The 16,813-nt window shown below is 36.4% G+C and overlaps 1 protein-coding gene and 1 long non-coding RNA gene across 4 annotated transcripts in view; one reads left to right on the forward strand and one right to left on the reverse strand.

The window, feature by feature from the left end:
• Nucleotides 1-16,813, reverse strand: part of PIK3CA (phosphatidylinositol-4,5-bisphosphate 3-kinase catalytic subunit alpha) — a 47,919-nt gene that overhangs the window by 8,895 nt on the left and 22,211 nt on the right. For 2 of the 3 annotated variants that reach the window (XM_054836066.1, XM_054836067.1), the window contains exons 6-21: nt 16,567-16,652; nt 15,269-15,374; nt 13,991-14,143; nt 13,750-13,884; nt 9,833-9,957; nt 9,377-9,458; nt 8,740-8,904; nt 8,071-8,174; nt 6,679-6,850; nt 6,236-6,342; nt 5,610-5,731; nt 4,997-5,075; nt 3,081-3,251; nt 2,425-2,542; nt 2,108-2,259; nt 322-895 (exon numbers count right to left, since the gene is read on the reverse strand). In XM_054836066.1, coding sequence (XP_054692041.1) covers nt 625-895; nt 2,108-2,259; nt 2,425-2,542; nt 3,081-3,251; nt 4,997-5,075; nt 5,610-5,731; nt 6,236-6,342; nt 6,679-6,850; nt 8,071-8,174; nt 8,740-8,904; nt 9,377-9,458; nt 9,833-9,957; nt 13,750-13,884; nt 13,991-14,143; nt 15,269-15,374; nt 16,567-16,652 — 2,148 coding nt within the window. In that variant the 3' untranslated portion in view covers nt 322-624. Of the gene's footprint in view, nt 1-321; nt 896-2,107; nt 2,260-2,424; nt 2,543-3,080; nt 3,252-4,996; nt 5,076-5,609; nt 5,732-6,235; nt 6,343-6,678; nt 6,851-8,070; nt 8,175-8,739; nt 8,905-9,376; nt 9,459-9,832; nt 9,958-13,749; nt 13,885-13,990; nt 14,144-15,268; nt 15,375-16,566; nt 16,653-16,813 lie in introns of those variants that run through there. The other variant, XR_008578360.1, reaches the window with a different exon arrangement.
• On the forward strand, nt 3,107-8,744 carry LOC129210275 (uncharacterized). Its single transcript, XR_008578361.1, has 4 exons — nt 3,107-3,243; nt 3,990-4,038; nt 6,849-6,965; nt 8,380-8,744. It is a non-coding gene; the product is annotated as an uncharacterized LOC129210275 (long non-coding RNA).

Raw genomic sequence — 16,813 nt, forward strand, 5'->3', positions numbered from 1 at the left:
GAAACACCATTACCGAATGGGCCTATTTCCTACTGCTTTCAGAAACTGTGCAGATGACTGACCCAGAAATCAGAATCATCTAAAGCCCATAAACGTTAATGCCTCGAAGCACATTTAAAAGGCACTGTCCTCTCATTATTGTTTTTAGATCTTTGAGCCTAAAACTCCTTCCCTTCAAACTATGCTGCACGTAAGTGTTCACTGTGACTAATTTTCTTTCTACTCCTCTCAATCCAGCATAGTTTCTATCTACTGTACCAGATCTAAGGTAATATGTGATGGACTATGTTCATGCTAGCACTATTTTCTTTTTCCTTCTAATTTATCAAATGAAAAAAGGAAACATTCTTCCAAGTTTACCTTTTTGGGCTTAAGGCATAACATGAAGTCACACATCATACTAAAGCTTAATTTTTGAAGTGTACAACTTTAGTGCTATCTGAAACCCTGTTTTACATTATTTTTCGACAGTTGTCTGAACAGTTCATCTCTTTTCTTGCCATAAATTCTAATGTTGCTCACGGTTTGTGCAATTCCTATGCAACCAGTCTTTGCTGCTAATGGGTATTAACAGTGCAGTACCCACAAAGCGGGCTACCAGTTATTGTTGTCTTTGCTTTTATTTCAGTTCAAAGCATGTTGCTTTATTGTGTGGAAGATCCAGTCCATTTTTGTTGTCCAGCCACCATGGTGAGCATCATTCATTTGCTTCATGAAGTACTCAAGAGCTTCCTGCTCAGTTTTGTCCAATGCAAGGGTCTTTCGAATGTATGCAATATCATCAAAGGACTGCAGTTCTGGCATTCCTGAGCCAAGCATCATGGAGAAAAGATTTATGAAGAGATTGGCATGCTGCCGAATTGCAAGATAAGCCTTATAACACATCTCCTGAAACCTGGAAGAGACAGGAAAAAAACCCCTCAGTGTATTTCTCTATTAGATGCATATTACTACTTCACCTCCCAAAACAGTTTTCAGGTAACTGGATGCTAAAAAAAGTAGATGGTTTTAGTCTAATAAGAACACCATAATGTTGCTGAGAAAACAGACTCATCTTCTGACTTAGGTTATCTTCATTTCTGTAAAAATTAATAGTGGTCAGACTAACACACTAGCCAAACTGAAGACAGGCTTGCTAGCCTTAAACCTCATTTGCAACTCATGCAAGTAGTCAGCACAAGTTTATGGGAGTTCACAGAGCCAGTTTAGTCATTGCTACTGACATTTCAGATTTCAAAGCACGTTTCCCGATACACTGCTGCAACACTGCTTTCCTGGTTATCATCAGAGATGCACTTCTCTACTGTAGTTTTATCAGGGCAGTAGCTGTTGCTCCTTAGATACTCTGCAGAATGCATTGAAGACAGAGGCATTTGCTATGTCACAACATTGGGTGAGAAATGCCCATTTATGCTGAAATCACTAAATTAAGTCAGGTTAAGGGGAAAAAAAAAACACCACAAAAAGCTTCACTGCAGCATTCAGACACTGTAACTTAAAATCTGTCTTCCCCTCTAACATAATGCAATTAAAATTGAAACCTCTCAAAAGCTGGACCTCTGGGAAAACAGATATTAAGAATGACTGCAGCAACAAAATTTATTTGCTTATTATTTTAAAGTTCTCCTTTCTTAGCAGGTTCTGCAGAATGTCACAAACTACACAGGCCGGCTGAAGAGCTGATAGCACAGCAGCTATAGGAGAAGTATTGCTGAGTGACCAGCAAGGCTCTGATGCATGTTACATCTGACATTTTAAAATTCTCACTTCTTGCAGTTATGCAATCCCAAGAGGATTCTGTTCTAAGTGTTATTTTTTTTTTTTTAAATGAAATCAGATATTTAAAACTTTATCTTTATTCCTGTGTGCTGACCTTGCAAGGCTAGAGTGAGGTTTCATGAACCAATGGCCATGTAAGCGCTAAGAGCACCTATTGATTTACAAGTGGATGGCTGATCTTCAACTAAAGAATTACAACATACCCATTGCAAAGCAATTAAAACAGTACTTTTCAGTTTAAAAGTCTAATTACTAAAAGGTCACCAGTAGTAAAATACATTTTAGGTACAAAATACTCTGGAAGTTAAACGCTTAAAAAAAGGCTCACCTTTCAAACTCCCTTGTTTTGGTACATTCTTGGGCTCCTTTACTGATCACTATTAAAAAGTCTTGTGTTAAGACAAATGGCACGCGCTCTCTTTTATAACCAAATTTCTTCTTCTTGTGATCGAGGAAGTGCCCAAAGTCAATGTGAAACAGCTTGGAAAGACAGAAAGGTATTTTAGGATTAGTAATTCCTTGTTTAAATGATACCATAGTAAAATTGATCATTTACTTATAGTTCAGATGGATTTTATTTTTTTTTTTAAGAAACTCAAAATGAGATATGATATTAGGCTATGTTTTGAGAAAAACATATCTTACTTGTCCATCATCTTTTACCATGATGTTACTATTGTGGCGATCACCAATGCCCAGTATAAAGGTAGCAACACAGTAACCAGCACAAGAACGTGTAAACAAGTCAATAGCCGCATCATACCTATTAAAACAAAAAAGGAGACATCTTCCTACAGATATTCTAATAATACGAAAGTGCAGATTTTTTAAAAAAAAAAAAACAAAAACACACCCACCCTCCCCCCATTAAGGAAGACCCAACTTCCACTATCCTCTCTCAATGAAGCAGAGTTCCTGGACTTTATTGCTTTACCCAAGTAAGGAAGAAATTCGGCATACTCTGAATACAGTTGGACCACAGAACAGCGAACTAGCTATTGAAGTGACTGTCCCTCTTTTGAAGGCCAGCAGTTTTCATTCTGATGACCTACTGTAAAATACAGACTTAAGCCGTATCTTCATAGTTCTACCTCCAACTTACACTTTACTGCTGAGAAGTCACACAAGCACCCAAACACATCAAAAGAGGTACAAGCAGGAATACTAGGCAAATGAGGGCAGGGAAAAAAAATCAAACCAAACACAGATGGACGTAATTTCCCACTTCATGAACTTTAGTTCTCAAAGTTTCCATCAAAAAGAGCACATGAACAAGAAAAACAAGCAACAGGAAATCTCACATGTCTCCTTTGTTCTTGTCCTTGAGCCACTGATGCAACGTATGGCTGTTGAACTGCAATGCTCCTTTTAAGCCTCCTTTACACTGAATCTGCATGATCGTATGAGAGCTCCTCACTACCTCGATGAGTCCCACACAGTCACCAATAGACAAACAACCATAAGGTAACATCCTGAAAGATGAAGGTTTTGGTGGTTTGTTTTGTGTTTCTTTAATGTGGGGTTTTATGGGGGGGGTTTTGTTGTTGTTTTTACAGAGTTAAGTTTTAAGACAACAAGCAAGAGGCATGTTTAATAACCCTTATCAGCTAAGTATCATCTGTTACTTACATTAGGATATAAAAATCTGTATTAATGTTTTATAGGTGTATTATCATTAGTCTTGCAGAAAAAATGTACCAGATATTTGTACAGTAAACCTGCCAGCCACTGTAGCCACCAATGTCGTTCTTCAGTTTTATATCAGGACAAAAGGTTAAGGCAAAATTTTATTATCATGTTCTTGGAGGCCTTGGGGAATACATGGGAAAAACCCTTAAAAAGGCATTCGGCATGATTTAATGAGATCTATTCAACTATACTCAAAATGAAGTACTAGAGACAGAATCTAAGCATTCAGAAAATGAATGTTAGGATTTCATGGGTTACTGTAAACAAGTAGCAGGTAATACTTTTTATGTAATGCCAGCATGGGACCTTCAAAATGAGTTTCAAAATAGTACCCAAACATATTATAAAATTGTAACTGGAATCTAGAGTCAGCAACATTACAATTTATCCAGATGTTAATGGGCTAACTGTAAGTGATGTTTATTCATGGACTCATTAAAGAAGATCATAAATCTCAGTAGCCCATTTTGTTCTTTACAAATAGAAGAAATTAATTCCTCTGCCTCCCTTTTCTTTCACAGGTCTCTCTCCTCACCTTCCCCCAAAGTCTGTATTTCTTCTGTTTTGCAGGTACTAAAAGTATATTTATTTACATCTATCTACACTTGCATTTTTATATAAAAGTGTACCTAGGCAACTTCTCTTCTAAAGCTTTATGCTGCCTCTTTAAGAAGAATAGAGGCAAGAGGTAGGAGAGGATATATTTTTGCAGATTTCCATAGCTGGTTATGTTTCAAGACATGGGCACTGTGAACTGTGACTCTGCAAACCATTCTTGGACAAAGCCATAATTCTGTCACTCATTACAGTACTCAAGACAAAATAGTTGCCAGGACACATGAAAGATGACATGGACCAATAGGTCCTTTTGTTTAGAGGATTAGGAAATGAGAACTGGGGGCGCAAAGAACATCCTTGGTTTGACAGTGCAGAGGTAGCTCTGTTACACCACCAGCTAAAAAGTCTACCACACAGCAAATGTGCATTTGGAAAGGTAACCTGTCTAGTATTAGTTTTCCAGAAGTAGAATAATTTATACTGAATGGCATTCTGCAGAAGCTACTGCACACACAGACTATTTAGAGGTGGAGAAGCTGCATATATATCAGACTGGGTAATACCTACTTTGGGTACTGAAATGAAGATACCAACTACCAAGAGTCATCGCTCAACAGGGCTGCAAGTTTGGCAACTTGTTGAAAGCAAATCCTACACAGACAATCAGCAGACCATAGCGTGTATAGTGTGTGTTGGATAGCTCTTGTATTGATTCCTGGTATGTAGATTCCTCGTACCCACTTGATTGAGACTTAAGTATTTTTCAAATACGATCTTATCTTTACAGAATCTAGTAGTTTAGCTAACTGAAGGTCATTAAAAAAATTAAAAGTCGCTCTAACATGTAAAAATATGCCTATTTATAGCATTTTATTTGTTACCCTTAAGAAAACAGAAGCAATCTCTGGTAACAAACCAATGCAAAAACCATTAAGAACAGTACGGCTTGAGAATGACCTCTAATGCTTACCGAAGATCAAGACCCTGATTTTGCCAGATGTTTTCCATAATTCGAATTATCTGAAGTGTCAGCATGTCCTGACGCAAGTCTGGAACAGTCAAATACATAGAGATTGCAAGTTTCATAACACCAGAACACTGTTACATCTTTCTTTACTTTTCCCCCAAAAAGTACATCTAAAGGAAATGAGGCTTGCATGGTTCAGTGTAGGTTTTGTTCTCTCAATAGAGGAAAGCAGGTTTTAAATAGTAGAGAATGAATATAAATTTGTGGTGGCGACTGCAAAGCTGTTTAAAAATATACACTAAAAACATGACAATGGAATTACAGATTATACATCTGTAGTATCTTGAAAACATTTTGAAGTAAAAACCAAGGTGTTAAATAGTATCATGTTCCACCTCAGGCTGAGCATCTTGGAACGTACAAAATTTTTTACCTAACTGAGACAAATACTTAATTGTGGATGCTTATTTTTTCCTGGAAAATTGCTTTGATCAGATCATTTTTTTAAAAAAGTTTTTTTCAGTGTATGTATTTTATATGCTTAGAAAAATACTGAACAGTAGACTAGGAAAATAAACAGATATATAGCTTTTGGATTATACTTATTTTTTCTTACCGTCTCCATTTTTAAAGATTATCTCATTGTTCTGAAATAACAATTCAGACATAATATCTGGGTTTTCCCAGTTCAACCACAAGGGCCTTTTTGCAGATGACATTATCCTGCACTCCTCAAGCCTGTAAGAGAGAGAAAATTTCTATCAAATAGGCACAATTTGATTCTCATACCATGTTTCCATAATACTACTAAGTTCTCCCTGTTTTCTTCAAACTCTTTGAACTAATATTGAATTAAAGATGCATGGGTAACCAACAATCAACCACTTTTACTTTCAGCTTCAAACTTAAATTAATAAGTACAGTGTTAACCATTTGCTAAGCCCAACAGAAGAGCTGGCTATAGTGTAAATTTTCTTTTGGCAGTATGAGTTCCTTACAAATGGAAAGAGGACAGCAGTTTCAGTTACCTCAAAGGAACAGCTAACTGTCATGTTGTTCCCTAATTTGTTAAACCATTAGATGTAAAGTACTTCACTCATAAGTTACTCCGCTAAAAATTTTGTTCAGTTAACATACTAAATGTTAGTATCTTCAAAGTTAACATTTAACAAATTTGTTAATGTTGACATTACTAAGCATTTACTTAAATATCTAGACAAATTTCAAAACTGAAGACAATACCGAAGATTTCCCAGTTGATGCGCAGGATTAAGGGGAGAGATAAAACCTTGTAAAGCATCCATAAAATCTGGCCGCCTCATTTGTTCAACAAGAAACTTCATCTGTACCTGATAAATAATCACATTCAGGCTTTGAGAACACTTATTACATGTAAATGAAGGTAAATAGCAGATTTTAGCTTTGGTTTTAAAGCATAGTTTTGCACAGTTCAAAGATAAGCAACTCTGCTTAGCCACATATTACACAAATTGAAACCCTTAAGTTCTATTGCCTTAAGAGGTAAACAATGGCAACACACATAGAAAATATTGCAGCTTCTAGGGTAACATACTATCTACTGAAGTTAGCATTAATGCTTTTCTAGTTAATCAAATAAAACACAGTTCTAAGTAAAGCCTGTGACACAAGAGCAACAGTTTTGGTACGTGGACAGCTTATAATACCTTCTGGGTCTCATCTTTTTTTTCCTGCTTGAGAATATCTGTGAGGTTAATCAACTTCTCCATAGCCTCCACCTGTCTGCTCAGGTGCTTTAGGTACATTCCACATGCTCGACAATAGGACTCCAGAAGTAAACCAAACCTCTGACTTACAGTTTTATTGTGCATTTCAGACCTACACAGAGAGGAAGAACAGTTATAGCTTAAAGACAAGGCCACTTAGAGGTGCCAAAAATGAAGCTATACCCCTAACATCTTCCTGAGGGCTGCTTATGGATCCTTCTTTTCAGGTAAAGAAATTGGTATTGACCTCCAAAAAAAAAAATACCAAAACAAAACAACCAAAAACCCCACACTCATCTCACTTTGACTGGACCGATCAGACTTCAGTACCCTTTACAACTACTTCAGCACAATTTATAGGCTTTTCCCCCATTCCTTCTTGCTCCATCCTGTCCTTCCTCCACCCCCTTGCCTTTATTCAAAGTCCATGATTCCCAGAAACTGTAGTAAACCTCAAGCTTTCAATCTGAGTTCCAGATTTCTTTGCTGAAAGCAAAGCTAGCCTGTTTCATTTTCTCCTTGTCTCATCAAGCCAATCCCAGGCTGTGGCCTGTCCAGTTTCCTTGTTCTTACCAACTCTGTCTTTGCACAGTCCTAAAATACATCCCCTCAGAACAAGTTAATCTGGCAGTTTATTCCGTTATCCTTCATGATTACCAAGGCAAGTAGAAAACAGGATCAAGGAATCTTTGTACTTTCAATTTTTGTGTGTGATAACACTATCTTAGAACAGCATTTTTAGGCAAGACCTAGCAACAATCCAGTATGCTCCAGGCTAATTTATGCTCAGCCTTCTCAACACCAGGAATTACAAAAGCCCACATTATACTCAGTAAGGAAGAACACTGAGATATTGTGGTTATCAAGCTCTATAAAGTCTTTAATAAGCATGTATGAACAGTTATTTTTCAAAGCCTTATCTGGTCAAATTGGGTGGCTTTCTTTAGGCCTCAACCGTTTGTAAAATTTTCTGGAAAAGACTGGTGGAGGATCTGGCATACAAAATAAAGTTCAAACAGCAGAAATCTGTCAAAGTTGTAAACAGTGAACAATATGGGAGGCTTCCAGCAATCTTAGACAGACTACCCTGCTTTTAGAATAATCATTAGATAAAAAGAAGTACAAGACTAAGTATCTATTATTAACTAACTTTTGAAACTGCAAGGCATGTCTTCTATTACCAAACTATGCATTCAAACTCTGAACCAATATAAAACAAACTTTAAGTGGTAATATTTTCCTAAAAAGGGACACTTAGTATGCCAAGCCTTTAGAACAACTGTTTACAGCTGACAGGAATCCCACCACCCCTTGACACGATATTAAGCTTACTTTAAATGCCAAAAGAAGAAGTGTCCTATCCTTTGATTGGTCAGTGCCTTCTTGAGTAAAAATCTCACAAGCTGATTATCTAAATACTGTTCGTATTTCAGAACCTAGTTAAGGATAAAGAGAAAACGAAACAAAAAAAAGTCAGCTGCAGTTATTATTTCTATGAACAATATACAGATTAAAGGTAGTTAAATAAAAAGCAATCTGTTTTACATTAAATTCTGTAGAATGACTGATTTTGGTATTAATACTTGCACGTTAGGATTTGAACAACATCTGCTAACAATGCATTGACTACCTCTATTTCAGGAACTTCCATCCGATGCTTCCTTTACTGTTACCAAATATTTTAGCCTCAACTTACTTAAAATTTTGAGAAGATGCTTCTGCTTATACTTTCCCATATGTTAGGACAGCTGAAATAGCTGTCTGTTCCAGTTGGTCAAACAGTTCTGTATCTCTGCAAAATTTTGGTGTTAAATATCAACAAGCAAAACCACAGCACTACAGAAAGTGAAGTACATTTAATTTCCTCCTCCTAAATAATCCACAATGCAAACAGTGACTTTTGATGACCTCTTTTCCACTTCTTAAGTTTTGCTGTATTTTAAGCCTCTGTGATCACCGAATATACACAAGACATCAAGTATACCAAAATGTGTTATATACCTGTACCAGCTGGATTAAGTACTGAGACAGTTTGTCATCTGTCAAGTACTTCTCTAGACACCGAACTGCAAAAGCTCGCACCATTGGATCTGGATAATTACAGTCCAAAAGCTCCATTGCTTGCTCTGGCTTGATTGGAGGCCAATCTTTCACCAAACAGTACATCTGTGGACAAGAAGTACAAGCACATTACATGTTTGCATTGATTAGGAAGAAATTGTAATACACAGCCATTAGAAGGTACGTCAGACACAAATTGCATCTGAGTAGAAGCCATTAACTTGCCAGTCCTCTCTCAATAGACAATTTGGTATTAGTTGCCAGCTGACTTTGTTATTTTATCCCCTATAAAAAGAATGAAAACAAAACCCCGCGTTTAACTGTAATTGACAAATCAGCAACATAAGAAGGATTCCAGTAATGCCACCAAGAGGAAATCTTAAGACTCAGACTAAGCTAAACAACAAGAACTATGGACCAGACTGATCAGTCAATGATAGTGGCAACTTGAATCATCTAAGTTTTCATTCAACGTATCATGCACACATAACATGTTTTTAACTTCCAGAAGTTTTCTTAAAACAGCATATTTTAAAGCCTCTTCAAAACTTAAAACTAATTCAGTGCTATACGTTACCTGGGCTACTTCATCTCTCGAATTCCATTTAACAGACAAAAGTAGCTTGGGCAGAATTTCTGGAGTATTCACGCAATAGTGTCTGCAAAAGAAAAAAGTTGTATGTACAAAATGTCATTTTTGCCTCGATAACCATCTACTATGTCCCCTCACCCTTGCACGTTTTTCTTCCTTTGTCATCAGAATCCAATCGATACCATAAGATGGTGTCAGGATCCATGCATGAAGGTATACTGCAGTTAAACTAATTAAACAACTTTTTTCCATAGGCTTATGGACAAAGACATACAATGCAAAATGCTTTAAAAGCCTTTTCTAAAACGCTAACTCCAACAATATAGAATAAACAAAGAAAGGGAGCAAAACCCAAGACAATCATGACAAATTTTGAGTGAATGGAGTGAAGTTTGACTACGACAAGGGTTTTTCTTCGGTTTGGTTTTTGTTTTTAAATACCTGTGGCTCCAGAGGAAGTCTTTCTCTTGTTCAGTGATTTCAGACAAAGGATCTCGTGTACATATGGCTCGCAGTTGCTCCTTGTCACTTTCTCTTAATTCATTATCTCTAGCTATTCTGTTACTCTGCAGAGAAAAAGTGATCCATTAACCCTCCATGTGTTTCCTTCTGTTGTCATACAACATACAGGAAGTATTTTAACAGCATAGCAACACTTATAGCCTATGTCATTAAATACTATCTTATTGTTTCCTTTTGTTATAACTGAAGACTTACAATTTAAAAATAGAGACACATGAAAGACTAGGCCTTTGATGTCTACAATTGCTTTTAGTCACTACTGGGACAAGAAGAGGTACATTTCAACTAAATCAGCTATGTGGAGAAATAGCAGCAGTTGACATATGACGAACAAAATGCAGCACAAAATGAAACTGGTCCTTTCTGTCTCCAGTTTTGAGATTGCTGAATGCTGCTGAAAGGAGTGAAAAATAATCAGAACTGCAAAAGCAGAATATGGGGGGATGAAGCTAGGTAAATAAAAGGTGGAAAACAGTAGGAAAGCTTGAGTAACAGGAAGACTGCAAAACATTAACCAGAATTAGTATAAGATATTCCCCAAAGAGCACAGATAACAAGTGGTACATGCTGAAATTAATTTTACTTAAGACTTCATTTATTAGAACCAGCTTAGACCAATGGCAGAGGTATTGAAACTACTATACTTGATTTTTGACAGCTCATGTGCCAAGTTCAATTCTTCTCCTATACTTTCCATTTCTTAGTTTATTTAATGTGTTTGTCAAAGTGACATATGAAATGCTGTTTCTGAGGTTTCAACCACAGAATCAATTGCACTGCAAAAAAGAGAAATCTTAAGCAGCTTATATTATTGCCTTTAGTATAAAATACAACTGTAATAAACAAGTTTTGACACTTAAGATGAAGCTATCCCAAAAATTCTACACGAGTTCAACAGTGTTTTTGTCGTGAACTTGCATTTTCACACCTGTATGATACTACTACAAAAGAATAAGATTAACTCTTACCCAAGTTCAAATAGTTTAAACAGTAGAACCACAGTATTTAGCCTCTTGTTCTGTTCTTTCCCTCAGCAATTTCTACTCAGCACATTAAACAAGATAATAAGAACAAACTGAGCTTTGTCTGCCAGTTTTGTTGATGGAAATATTCAACTGGTTGAACTAGTACTTCTAAACAGAAATACCTACATGTCTTTTACATAAAGTCTTTCCAATGTATCTAGCTTAAAAAAAAAGAAGCTGAAGAAAAGAACAATCTGAAGTTTTCAGGCAGGAGATCACGGCACCCTTTAAAAGGCAAACTGGTGTTACTTCTGAGTATGCACAAATTTTGCAAACAGTTGTCAGATTATACCACATGATATCTACTTCAGACTGAAAATTCTCTACTTTCTATTTATCTTTAATTACATAAACTGTATGTTCTCATGATGGGTCCGACTACTATTGTATGGGACAAGAATATTCTGGCCTTCAAGCTTACATCTACCAATATGAAGGTATGAATCAACTAACTCACAGGATTTTTAGTACCTTGCCCTGTTAGTAGCGTGATAGTGAGATCTAAGTGCACCAACATGGGTTTTTTAACTACCCTTCTGAAGTAAATGGACTGGACTTGGAACTAGGGGAAAATTATTCAGGACTACTCTGTGGCACAGGAAAGTTTCCAGAACGCATTCTTAAATATTATGTTAACGGATACAGTGCAAGTAGCAAAGCCAGAGTCATTCTGCAAGGAAGTTAATGGATAAATGACTTTATCATCACCCTGCTCCTGACATAAGATCAAATAGTTGATATTGAACAAGTGATTAATGGTACATATTCATCTTGATTCTGAGTCATCCTAAATAGTAAGTGAAAGTCAAAAAAGTATAAAATGTACCTGCATAGTGGGTCAGAAAGATCATAGTTTAGGTCAAGCCCAGAAGGAAAATGCATTTATCCTGTTGCGGTCAACACCAAAAACTTGAAATTCTATGAATTGTGGGACAGTAAATTAGATTTAATATTTGAAAATTCTTTCATATTAGAGATAATAATGGACCTATAAATGATCTCTTATGAGTATGTATTAATTGATTTTAAATGCAGTGTAATGCATTTCAAGGTTAAACAAAAAGTTATGCTCTGTGTATCATAACAAAAACATTTATATAGAAATCATACTTCAGTGACTGCTTTGCTGATTTTGACCATTTCAGACAAGCATTTTTACCTCTTTCATATATGGCCAATGCTACACAATAATCTAGTATCCGATTTTTGAACAAGAAACAACACATTGCCTTTTAACTCCCTAAATATAGTTAATATTACAAACAGCTATAAATATGCACAGTACCTGAATATAGAAAGTTTGGCTTCAGACCTGCAGATACCACACATTAAAACAAAAAGGGGACAAATAAAATACTAAGAGATAACTAGTGATGTTCAAACTTACTAAGCATTTAATGAAATTATTTAAGAAAGGATAAGTAATAAGAGGATTTTGCAGACAACGAGGGAGGGTTGAAAGAAAAGCGGCATGAATAATGATAAAGAGAAATCAAAGCAGTGATATACAGTTTGTTTCCCTGTCAACTCAGCCATCAATGCAAATACGCTTTCTCCATATTTAACCTCTATTACCTTCTTCTACAGAATTTCAAAGATTATCACAAAACAGAAAAAGCAATAATTTAAGATTTTGTTCTACCTCAGAATGTTGGGGTTTGTTTTTTTTAAACTGTAAAGTGTAAGTTGATCATTACTTTGTCCCTGAAGTGAGGGCTTATTCTCCTCACCATTTTCTATTTTTGCCTCCAGATGGAACAAAACAACGAGTTGAGCATATATACAGCCAGGTAATAGGCTATGTTATAGCAAAGGAATGTTATTTACCAAGAAGCCAGCTGGCCTTAAACACTTAAGAGCCCTGCAGCACTGCTCAGTCACAATATATACCATAAGCAGATACGCCACTCTGATGTGCTTCCTGTAGAGTATCAAGAGCAATCAAATGCCTACAACCCTTTCTTCAAGCTGTGTTGAGATGGGAACGTTACAAACATCACCAGAACTCCCAAACTGGAAGCTTACTGACACCTACATGCTTTTTAGCACACCAAAACTTTCCACCCAGAGACTCTTCTTCACACAGACCACAAAGCTCTCTTGGGGAAACTCTCGAGTCTTTGAACCAGCCTCCAGAAGAAAATGTAAAACATACCAACTAATTTTGCAGCCTTGTCTTTAAATACATAGCATTTTTAGCTTTACTGCTTTTCTCTTTCTCTCCTTTTACTCATACAAAGTGTGCTTTTAAGAAAGCTCCAACCTCACCAAAAAGCCAACTGTCAACATCGAGATTTTCTTCATGGAAGAGAGGAGATAAAGGACTACACCCACTCGTACGCCAATCAATTTCCTTAAAATTCCCTGTACTTATGGTCACAACTAGCCCATTAAACAGCCAGTAAAGAGTTTAAGCATCTTTAGGTTACAAAAGCAAGCCCACCTATAGATGTGAAATTGCAACAAAGAAAAACAGTATCACTGAAGGAGAATTACAACTTTTCAAAAGTTAAACTAAGTAGTTTAGACATCTGATTAGCAATATAAAAGTGTCAAAAAGGCCTTAACAGTTTGCAAAGACAGTTTCCCTTTAAAGTGTTTTGGTTGGTCAGTGAAGCATTAAGTCAGTTTATGGTAATATAAAGAAAGAATATATTACTCACTATGCTAAAACACACCAAAAAAAAATATTTCTTGCTTTTACAATAAATTAGGATATATGAAAAAAAAGTTTTCTTTATCAGTAATGCACCGAGTAAAATAATAGTTTCATATGTTAGTAGCTAATCTTGGAAGGAGAGTTTGCCTTACCAGCCCCGCATAGCTGTAGTTAAACCCCAGTTCACGTGATATAGTCCAATTGGCATGTTCTTCAATCACCGTCATATCTGGAAACTTTACAGGATTGCTAAACCAATCAAATTCCAGTTCTAAACATGGAGTTTCCTATGTAAAGGGAATTTAAATTACTTCTTCTGTTGAATGATACTAATTAGAAAACAGCATATTTTGAAAATGTACTCTTAAGGAGAGCTGGCATGCAAACACTTACCTTATTTGGATTTGATCCAGTAACACCAATAGGATTCAACAAATCCTCCAGCCCATGAGGTACTGCCCAAAGGTTCAAAGCCATTTTCCCAGATACAAGAGTGTCTGTGTAATCAAACATGTTTATATTTCCCCACGCTAATGGACAGTGCTCCTTAAAGAGATTAAAAGATGATTTTTCAGTGTCATCTATTAATTACTGCAGAGTTAGGAGAAATAACTTCACCCCAGAGCAAGTTGTTACATTCCCAGATTAGCAGAAAGCAGGTTGTGTAAGCTGTACCATATTTTTCTATATATGACTGTCATAGCAGTCGTTTTGCTAAACGATATCAAAACACTCGAAAACACATGCTAACATCTCCCCCACATCAAAATAACTCAAAATGATGGAGAGGTTGGGGTTTTTTTGACGGAGAGAAACTTTTTACCAAGGCATGCAGTGACAGAACAAGGGGCAACAGATTTAAACTGAAAGACAGTAGGTTTAGACTGGATATAGGAAAGAATTACTGTGTAAAAAAAAAAAAAAAAAAAAAAAAAAAAAAAAAGAGTGGTCAGACACTGGAACAGGTTGCCCAGAGAAGCTGTGGATGCCTCATCATTGAAGCGTTCAAGGCCTTTTGAGCAACCTGATTGAGTGAGAGATATCCTTGCCCACGACAGCGGGGTTGGACTAGATGATCTTTAACAGTCCCTTCCAACCCAAACCATTCTATGATTCTGTAAGATTCATAAACCTGGTTGTAGACAGAAAACTATATAGTACCCGTCACACACACTCAAACCCAAAATGTAACGATGCTGGTGACTGGAATTAGATGCCATACATAGATTCTTAAAAATCGCTGTTTAGAATCTTAACATCAAATGCTAAAGCAGCACAAATTTTCTTTACTTTAAAAATTAACTCTAAATTCAAGTACAAATACTGCCCTTTCCTAATAAATAGGTAACACATGGGTTTAGATACCGGAGTTTAAAGGCACTTGCACCTCAAAAGACTAATGCTGATCTTTGCATCTGTCAATACCAGTATAGACACAATTTACAGTGTTGAACGGTAAGCGTTTTATCCATGTTGTTTAATTTCTGACCACAAAAAAAAAAAAAAGTAGTCTGAGTAAGATACAAGAAAAGAAAACCCCCTATTTTAATCAGATTCAAATCAAACACTGCACTCGGACTCATTGCCAGAACAGCATTTACCAAATATCTTCCCAAACTTGACTCAAGTAGCTTTTGTACGTTAGTGTATTAAAGCCATGAAGTATTTTACCTCTTTAGCACCCTTCCGGCCTTTAACAGAACAGATAGAAAGGCAGAGCCGAGCAGCACGTGGAAGATCAGGAATGTACATGTCATACAATAGCCATTCATTCCATCTGTAACATTTAAAAAGCAGAATAAAACCAGGTTAAAGGACAACATGGAAGATAACTGCATTTAATCAACAGTTGTACTGAAAAGCATTTTTTATATTCCTACCTAAACTGTACACGTGCATAAAGAATATACTTTCTTACTGAATAGGGGTCCTCCTACGCACATTTGACAACATCTACTCCTTCTGGGAATGGAAACTTCCCCAATTAGGCTTCTAGCACCAGCACTGTTTAAAAAGTCATGCTAGGTTCAATTCCTGCAAACTTAGTAATAGGTTCATTCACTTTCACTCTTCCAAACTTACTGCCTGCAACTGTCAGTATAGGTATAACCTAAAGATAACAAACATGCATACGTGCTACATTAATGTAAGGTTTAGCTTGTGAAATATTTTTCACTTCAGAAAAAAAAGCAAATAGAAAAAACGTGGCATAGCTTTCAGAACTCAACTAAATTTCAGATGCTGAAATTTCACCTCTCCTGGTTAGGCAAAGTTCCAGGCAGAAATTCAACGTCTTTTAGATACTTGTTCTCAGTATGGTTATATATGCTCATATAAAGCTTCTTTTTGCACATTAATGGCACTTTTAATTTAATGTTCAAAGATAATATTCATGGGGAAGGTCAAATCTCCCGAAAATAATCAGCCCTGAGCTGGCAGTCACTCCCATGTTAGCAAACCATACCCGTATCTCTCCACACTCAATGGCTCTGCTTTAGTACACACTCTGCAACCTCACTGAAACAAAATTAGCAGGTTACATTACATCACATTGCCTCATGCTGAAGGTGAAGTCTGAACCTGCAACTAGAACACCTGCTATTGATCCACAGTCAAAACCAGAGCTCAGTCACCCAGAGCTATGCTGATTTACACATGCATTTGCAGTTGCCTCTGAAACTCCAATATAATTATTCATTAATACTGTAAAAACAGATCTGTTCACTAATGAAACTATACTATTATATGCAATGATACAAAATACTTGTGCATGAATTAATTCTATTTATAAATACAGGGATATGTAAAAATGTTCTTACAAAACTTTTATGATTCTAACTTAGGTCAAGGATTCCCAGCAAGGAGCTCTACGTGAATAACGGCTAAGTCAAGCCTTTAGTCCTTCAGCGGTATTGTTTATGATGCCCTGGAAGTCAAGCTCTCTATAGTCATTCAAGTACTTAGCTTACCTGGGATTAGAACAGGGTACCCTTTGAGTATTCACATTGTCACACAAAGGCTCCCCTCCATGGTAGATACCTGTTCTAACATAGATCTGAAAATAATGTTAATATTAGTACTATCTTCAAAATGTTAAACAATTTTTTTCACTGCTATCAACACATACTATGATTACAACATATTACCCCTTAATTTCCATCAAGCAAAAACACAAAATCAAAACTGAAAACCAAACAGCCCCACCATCCCCCAAGC

Source organism: Grus americana, chromosome 9 (genome assembly GCF_028858705.1).
Source record: "Grus americana isolate bGruAme1 chromosome 9, bGruAme1.mat, whole genome shotgun sequence".
NCBI classification, from domain to species: Eukaryota; Metazoa; Chordata; class Aves; order Gruiformes; family Gruidae; genus Grus; species Grus americana.